The 7728-nt window shown below is 56.5% G+C and overlaps 1 protein-coding gene across 1 annotated transcript; it reads right to left on the bottom strand.

Annotated features, from left to right (window-relative positions):
- Positions 1–303: 303 nt before the first annotated feature.
- On the bottom strand, positions 304–2500 carry Tlx3 (T cell leukemia homeobox 3). Its single transcript, XM_006978883.3, has 3 exons — positions 2080–2500; positions 1496–1739; positions 304–575 (listed from the first exon to the last, which is right to left on the bottom strand). The coding sequence occupies exons 1-3, from the start codon at positions 2498–2500 to the stop codon at positions 365–367; spliced, it is 876 nt and encodes a 291-aa protein (XP_006978945.3). The 3' UTR covers positions 304–364.
- Between the last annotated feature and the right edge of the window lie 5228 nt (positions 2501–7728).

The following is a 7728-nucleotide window of genomic DNA, read 5'->3' as shown; positions in this document are numbered from 1 at the left end:
TGGCCGGTTTCTAAAGAAAAAAGCCAAAACTTTTATTATTTACACGTTTGGGCAAAAGTACAAAGTATAATACAGGCGCCCAGCCCGGGGGTGCGGGCGCGGGGCGGAGTAACGTAAGGCGCTTCTTTGTCAGGCCCGGGCCTGGGGCGGGACGGGGCGCGGGGCGGGGGCTCGGATTGTGCAGCCGCGCGGACCCGGGCCCAGCCCCCCTCCGCGGCCGGCGCTGTGCGGCGCGCCCCAGGGCCCACGCGAGCCGGGCCGCCCTGCCCCTCTCGGCCCAGCTTCCCTCCCCAGCCCGGCTGGGGGACCCGGGCGCCCCGCCTGGTGGGGGCGGCGATCCGTAGCTACGGTGCGCGCCGGCGGCTCACACCAGCGAGGTGACAGCAGGGACCTTGGAACTGTCCTCCTCCCAGGGCTGCAGATTCTGCAGAGCAAAGAGCGAAGAGTTGTGCAGACAGAGTGGGTCGGGCTGGATGGAGTCGTTGAGACTCTTCTGGAAGGCGTCGTGTTGCAGCTGCAGCATGAGCCGGCTCGCCTGCTGCCGCTCCGCCTCCCGCTCCTCTGCCGTCTGCCGCCTGCACCCAGGGAGGGAGAGGGACAGCACCGTCACGCATTGGGCATTGCTAGGCCACCAGCGGGCCCCAGCCCTCCCGGGAAAGGGGCAGCTTAGCCCCTCGAGGCGAGGCGCCGCCCGCCGCCCGCACACACTTTCCCCGAGGCCCGCGGGGCGAAAGAGCGGGTGGGACCGCTGGGTTTTGTTTGTGCACCCCGGGGGCGCTGGGAGGGCACTCTGCCCGCCGTCCACCTGCACACTCGGATTTTGTGGCTTCGCCAACAATAAATCTTGTTTTTTTTGTGTGTGTTTTGTTACCCCCTGCGGGATAACAACGGCAGGGCAATGGATAACTGACTCGGCCCTGCGGCCAGTGGGGTCACTTGGGCCCACGGGTGGACTGGCTGGCTGTGCACCACCAGCTGGGCGGCCCCGGATGGGGTCAGTCTGATAAGATTCTCCCAGGCACTGTCCTGAAGCCCTCTCTAGGACACATCGCTTCGTCGTTTACGGGTTGGATGGAAGCAAGGATCGTATATAAAAACAAAAAGCAAAAAACCAAAAAAACAGAGTTGGAGTGAGGACCCTACCGCCTTGGCTATCAATCCGAAATCCGAGTGGGTGGGCTGGATCGGGAGAGGGAGGAGAGTGTGGGAGGCCTGGGATGTGTGTGGTGGGGGGCAGGTGGGAGGAACCCAAACGAGCAAAAGAGGCGAGACAAAACACTGGCGACATGGGGCTGGAAATGTAGACGCCGAAGCATGGGAGATGATGGAGAGAGGAATACAGGTCGATAGGAAGGAAGGACAACAAATCTGGAAAAGAAGGGAGGTGTGTGGTCCAGGGAGCGCGGGCAGGGGGTAGCACAGGAGAGGGCAGGATGCTGGGCTGCAGGCGTAGGGCGGGGCAGGTGAAGGGCAGGGCCGGGCGGGCCTCTCTCACCGCCACTTGGTCCTCCGATTTTGGAACCAGGTCTTGACCTGCGCGTCTGTCATTTTGAGGGACTTTGCGAGCGCCGCCCTCTCGGCCGAGGCCAGGTACTTTTGGCGATGGAAGCGCTTTTCCAGCTCACAGATCTGCACCCGGGAAAAGGACGTGCGCGGCTTCTTACGCTTGGGCGGCGTCCGGTTCTGGTAGGGGTGGCCAATGCGCCGGGTCACGGTGAAGGGCGTGAGCGCGGCCGCCGCTGCAGAGACACATGAGGCCCCTTGAAGCCCAGCCCCACCACCGTTCAGGCCGCACGTGGAGCCCCGTGGGACACAGTGCTCCGCTATTTCGCTCGTCCCGCGTGTCCCCGGCGGCGCCAAGCCAGGCAGGGACACCCTTCCCTTCCCGGGGACGCTGGTTTCTTTTTCCCGCAACTCTCCGATTTACCCTCCCCTCCACGGCCGCCCCGAGCCCTGGGAGCCGAGGCCTCCACCATGCCTGGGCCTCTGAAATCGTTCCTGGGAGTGGAGTGCACAGGGCGCGGCGCCCCTGGCCCCCAGAGGGCCGAGGCCTGGCTCCTGGTGGCCCGCTCTGCTCACCTGTGAAGCGGTCCTTCACAAAGCGGCGGCTGCTCTCCATCCAGGGGAAATTGAGGCCGCCCAGGCTGGAGACCGTGGGCACGGAGGGCATGGCGGGCAGCGCGCTGGGCAGTGGCGGCGGCACGGCCCCGGGTAGCGGCCTGTGAGCTGGCACCCGGATCACGCCAGCGGGGGCCAGGCTTAGGTTGACACTGTAAGATCCCGCGTCCTCGAAGGGCGCGCCGAGGCCCGCAAAGGAGGCGGGCAGAGATGGGTATGCGGCGCCCGGACGGCCCCCGGGGGGCCCTCCCAGGTAGCTGGCGCCGTCGGGGCCCCGCGGGGCGGGCGCGCTGTCCTGGTCCGGGCTGTTGAGGATTTGGTCGATGCCGAAGCTGATGGGCTCGTGCGGGTGTGGGGTCTGCGCGCTGGCGGGCGCCTCCATCCTGGGCGGGCGGAAGGGCTGGGCTGGGCTGGGCGGGGAGGCGGCTGGGTCCCCGTTACGGCGCGGCCATGGAGCGCCCGGCGCCTCCAGTCGCACTGAAACTTTGCCAAGAGTGCGCGGGCCCGACAGGCTCTGTGTCATCTTTCTTGAACCGAACCTGGAGTTTCCGCTGCTAATTCCTCTCCCGCCGCAGCCATTGGCTGCGATCAACAAGCCTCTCTCCTCTCATTGGCTCTCGGCTTTCAATAAAGGCCTAATTCATGGAAATAGGAGCTTAGGGACTGTTCCAAGGTGACATCATTTTAACAAACGAACAATAGGTCAAATTTATTAGCCGGGATAATGGGCGGCGGATATTAGCGCCCGAACCGCAGCCTCTCAAACCCGAAATCTAACGAAGCTGCAATTAGCAGACGCTCCCCACTTCGGGCCCGGCTGCTTCCCGCCGCCTCACCCGCCGGCAGGAGCGCTGCTAGGGAAATGGCTTTTGCCGCGGGGATTTTCGTTGTCTTCTAAATTTTTTCATCTGAGCAAACCCCAAACAAAATGAATCTTCAGTTACAATGGAGATGCAACCCAAGAACGGTCCTACGAAATCTGCGGAAGCCTCTGGGCTGCTCGCCCTCCGCCGAGGCAACGAAAGCGTCGCTTCGTGGGGTGCAAGCTTGGAGCTGTCCACGCGTGGATCAAGGAGAGCACCGGAGCGTTCTCCACGCCACCGAGGACACCCGCGTGGGGAGAATTCGCCCCCTCCCCGGCTTCCAACGAGGCGTCGCGGCCACTTTGGAGACGCTCCCTGGCCCCAGCCAGGAGGACTGAGCAGTGACTCGCAGGTGCCCACGCGTGCCGGGCGCAGCTGGACTAGGGACCTGAGGTCATTTGGTGGGGAGCTGGGATCCGGACCCTCAAAATTCGTTGCGGGATAGACGAGGCTGTGGTCCAGAGCTTGGGGATCCCTCCGAGGGTCAGCAGGTTTGGGGACCTCAGTTCGCTAGTGGTACAGGAGGGGGCAGTTCCCATTTAGAGCAAATGGAGACATTTCATAAGGAAATGTCTCCTGCCAGCTCCAGATCAGCCCAGGCGCTGACCACCCCAAGTTCTGCTGTCGCCTCCGGGACTGTCCACATCATCCCGGCAGGGCAGCACCGTGGCCAGCACCACACGGGGCGCGGTCACCTTTCTCCCTGCCTAGGTGAGACCCAGAGTCTTTTTCCTAGCCGGCAGGTCGTAAAGTCGTTGGCTGTAATTTCTGAGCGCTGAACTCCCTCCCGGTAGGGCTCTTTCTCTCGTTCCCAGAGTGTGTAGACCCCAAGCGGTCTCTGTGCAGTTGGTCAGAAGTTGTGTGCAGATTTGGGCGGGCCACTTCCTAGCCGAGTAAGCTTGAGCTAGTGACTCCATCATTTTTGGCTTTGGATTTTCATTTGTAAAATGGGGTAAAGCATGCAGAGGGTTCGTGCACGGTGAGAGAGATATCGAGAGTGCTAAGAGCATAGAGCCCTGCACTTAGTAGGGCAGCACAATCGGTCAGCACCCTTTCCAGTCCCACGCCCAATGTGATGGATGGTGTATTCTATTATGGTATGGCTCGTTTTGTTGGTAGTTTTTATTTTGTAAAGGTGTCTTGGATCAGTGTATTTCTTCACCTATAGGGTCAGAGTACAGGAAGGAGGCAGTGAGCTTTTAAATTCTCATTCTCATTGCTCTCAACAAACCAGACGACTCAGGCTTTGTAACTCCTCTAGGCCTTAGTGGGCAGTTAGGTCAGCCGCCAGCTGTGTGACATTGGGCAGCTTTGCTGGCCCTGGCAGAACCACTGTGCAGGGTTGTGGTAGGGAGGCCCGGAAACAGTGAGAGTTTAGGAGCGTGGGATGCCCTGGCCGAGACAAGGACCTTTAGATAGGAGATACTATTGTGCTGACTCTGGGGGCCTCTCACTTCTAATGCAGGCACCGCTGCTGGAGGTCTGAGGACTTCTGGGCTCCCTGCTTTCCTTCTCCAGCCTCATTTGCTTTATTTGTAAAACAGAGAGGGGAGTAGCTACCCCCAGGGTAGCCATGAGAACAAAATGAAATAACATTTGGAAGCGGCTGTAAGAAATGCCACTCCCGACAGTCACACTCCGGATTATATAATAGTACCTTTAAGGACAGAGGTGACTCTCTTGTCCTTGAGAACTCTATGTGTCAGGGATGGCACTAATTACCCACTCACCCAGGGAGGGCAGGGCCTTAACTGAGGTGATGCTCAGATCACTTGGGTCCAGATGTGAGGGCTGGTGTTGGCACTGCACTGCATCTCCGTTCCTGCCTGCCTAGCCTTGGGTTCCAGGCCTGGACACTTCCAGGAGCTGGGAAAATGCCCAACAGGCTGTAGCCAAAAGGTCCTCGGAACAAGATGACCAGGATATGGCTGGCATGGCCAGCACTGCTTCCAGGGCAAGTGTAGGAACCTCTCGGTTTACTCAGAAGCTTTGAGCCTCTTTGTGCCTCAGTTTCTTTGTGTAGCAGCGGTACCGTTTGTACCAGCTGGTCCCATGGAAAGCATTAGCCTGGCGCCCAGCAGGGGTGAGGACTGTCTCACCTCTCTAGGGCTCCGGGTCCTCAGTCACCCAGAGCTCTGAGCTGCTGATCACAACCCCCTTCTATTCTTCCTTGGACAAAGGAGGGCATTTTGGCAGCCAGGGAGGGGGAGTAAGTCAGTCGAAGTCATGGCCAGTGGTTCTGAACCGGCCGGCCGGCCGGGTCTGCAGCACTGGGCAGTTTGTTAGAAATGGCATTCTTGGATCCTGGGGAGCCCCCGTGTCAGGAACTCTGGGTGGGGTTCAGCAGTCTGCTAACAAGCCACCTACTGAGTCTGGTGGAAACCAGTCCTGTCCATCTCTTTCAGCTTTCAAAGGTACCAGGAAATAAATGTTGGGATTGGCAGCTCCTGCTTACCCTCTCTTACATTTTTGTGTTTGTTTATGGGTCACACTTGCTTAAAAAAGTCTGTTTTATTGGTCTTGGAAAATGCCCTTGATGGGATATAGATAAGTGGTAAAACCCTTAGTTAACATGGGGAAGGCCCTGGGCTCAATCTCCAGGACTGGTGGACAAGCAAACTTCATTTCATTATCTTCTTTTATTTTGAGCCCAGGCTGGCTCCCAAACTCATTAACTCTCAGTTTCTCAAGTGCTAGGATTACAGGAATGTTCCACTCTGCCAGGCTCATTACCCTGGTTTTGCTTGTTTGTTTTTGAGATAGGGTCTCATGTAGTCCATGCTGGTGTCAATGTAGCTGAGAAAGACCTTTCCGGCCTCTACCTCTTGAATGCCCAGCTCATGTGGGGCCAGGAATTGAACCCAGGGCTTTGTGAGTGCTAGAAAAGCACTCTACCAATTGAGCTACATGCCCACCCCCTTGTTATCTGTTAATTTTTTCTTTGAGTCATCTTTTCCATAAATGTTTTGTCTTGCTTTTACTTTTTAAAAATTAATTTCTTCTTTGTTGTGCTTAAAGTTTACTTTGTCAAAATTCCTTCCTCCCCCCTCTTTACATAAACACACTCAAGGCAATTGTCTCCTTTGAGCCTGGTTTGGCCAAGCATGTTTTGATCTGTTTTTGGTGTTCCAGAAACGGTGAAGTTGCTGCTCTTTTGTACCTGCTATTAATTCAACACCGAAGTGGGGGAGAGGGTACAAGCACTGAAGAGAGAGAGAGGTTCAAAAAATGGAGGTTCTGAAAGCTAGGGAACTGGGGTCAGGGGTCCTTGGGGATCTAGGGACTTCCAGGCTGCATGCATCTTCTCCTGGTCCCCAGGGAGTGAAGCTGGGAGAAAAGGTGGTCTTGCTGAGAGTCCTGTAGAATGTTTGGGGCTTCAGGAATGAGTGGCAGGATGCTGCAGTTTCCAAGTGGTCCATGAGTCTGGATGCAGGCAGCTCAGATTCTTCAGCCATCGACTTCCTGTGTGATTTGGGATTCAATTTTCCTGTCTTTAAAATGGAGTAGGGATTGAATCAAGGCCCTTAAGTGTATTTGGGCCAGTTATCCTATTTGAAAGATTGAGGGAAATATTACGGTCTACTTCCATAAAAGGCATAAGCACATGCTTCGGCACACACATCATGTTACAAGTTGCTGACCTGCTTACTACACATCCTATGTAGGAGCCCTAGGGTCCTTCTAGTCTTTAGAATAGAAAATGACAACTGCCCCAGTTTATCCAACAAGTATTTACTGAGCACATACTCAAATTTCCTAGCTATCCAGACTTTCATACTTACTTTCTCTGATAGTAGGAGCAGTGAAATTTGAGTCCTTATCAGTTTGCCACAGTGGGGAGGGTCTGGGAAGAAAGTGCCTGGGGGATTGGAAAAGGCTCAAGGCTGCCAGCTGGAGGAAGGAAAAGGGGCCCTAGGTGGTGGGCATGCAAGGCCTCACCACAGAGGTGCTTGTTCAGCACCTGCTGCTGGGGAGGCCTGGAGCTGGGCCATCTTTGGACCAAGTGGACCATGAGGCCCACTTTTCCTTGACTTAACTACTTCTACTCCTGGGGTGGTCTGGGTAAAAGAGACAGATGTAGAGGTGAGGGCTGTTGTGGGGGGCTGCTGTCTGCCTCTCCTGCTGGCCTGGGAGCTCTTTTAGGGCACCCAAGTCCATGTTCTGGGCTCAGTGCAGGGCTTTGCTTCCTGGAGGGTCTTTCAATTTGTGGTAGGAAACCATGGCATCTCCTTAGGGTAGATGAGGGAATAAAGAAGGAAGGATGGGAACTGGGGCCCAGGAATTTCTAGATTCTGTTCAGGCTTCTCTTCCAGCTCAATCCATGGCTGGACCCTTTGCATCAAGATCCAGGCCAGCTCTCAGCTCTCTCATCCTCCAAAGCACCCCTGGACCCAGACTTCTTTCTCTATCCGTTTCCGGTCCTCACTGGACTGGGCTGCAGCCGACTTGGTGATGCAGCCACCAGCTCCGAGAGGGCAAAGACTTGGTCTCATTCGTGGATGAGTAAAGGAGACCATCGGTTCTCAACCTTCCTAACGCTGGGACCCTTTAATACAGTTCCCCCATGCTGTGGTGACCTCCCAAACATAAAATTACTTTCGTTGCTACTTCTTTTTTTTTTTTTTTTTTTTTTTTGGTTTTTCGAGACAGGGTTTCTCTGTGTAGCTTTGCGCCTTTCCTGGATCTCGCTCTGTACACCAGGCTGGCCTCGAACTCACAAAGATCCGTCTGGCTCTGCCTCCCAAGT

The sequence above is a fragment of the Peromyscus maniculatus genome, chromosome 8, assembly GCF_049852395.1.
Source record: "Peromyscus maniculatus bairdii isolate BWxNUB_F1_BW_parent chromosome 8, HU_Pman_BW_mat_3.1, whole genome shotgun sequence".
In the NCBI taxonomy this organism is placed as follows: Eukaryota; Metazoa; Chordata; class Mammalia; order Rodentia; family Cricetidae; genus Peromyscus; species Peromyscus maniculatus.
Note: the sequence above shows the minus strand (reverse complement) of the source record. Positions and strands in the feature narration are given on the sequence as shown.

Coding starts and splice junctions, on each gene's coding strand:
- Tlx3 (XM_006978883.3), bottom strand. CDS start 2,500: ATGGAGGCGCCCGCCAGCGCGCAGACCCCACACCCGCACGAGCCCATC. Junction 1,740..2,079: donor TGTGAAGGACCGCTTCACAG/GTGAGCAGAGCG, acceptor GTGTCTCTGCAG/CGGCGGCCGCGCTCACGCCC. Junction 576..1,495: donor AATCGGAGGACCAAGTGGCG/GTGAGAGAGGCC, acceptor CCCTGGGTGCAG/GCGGCAGACGGCAGAGGAGC.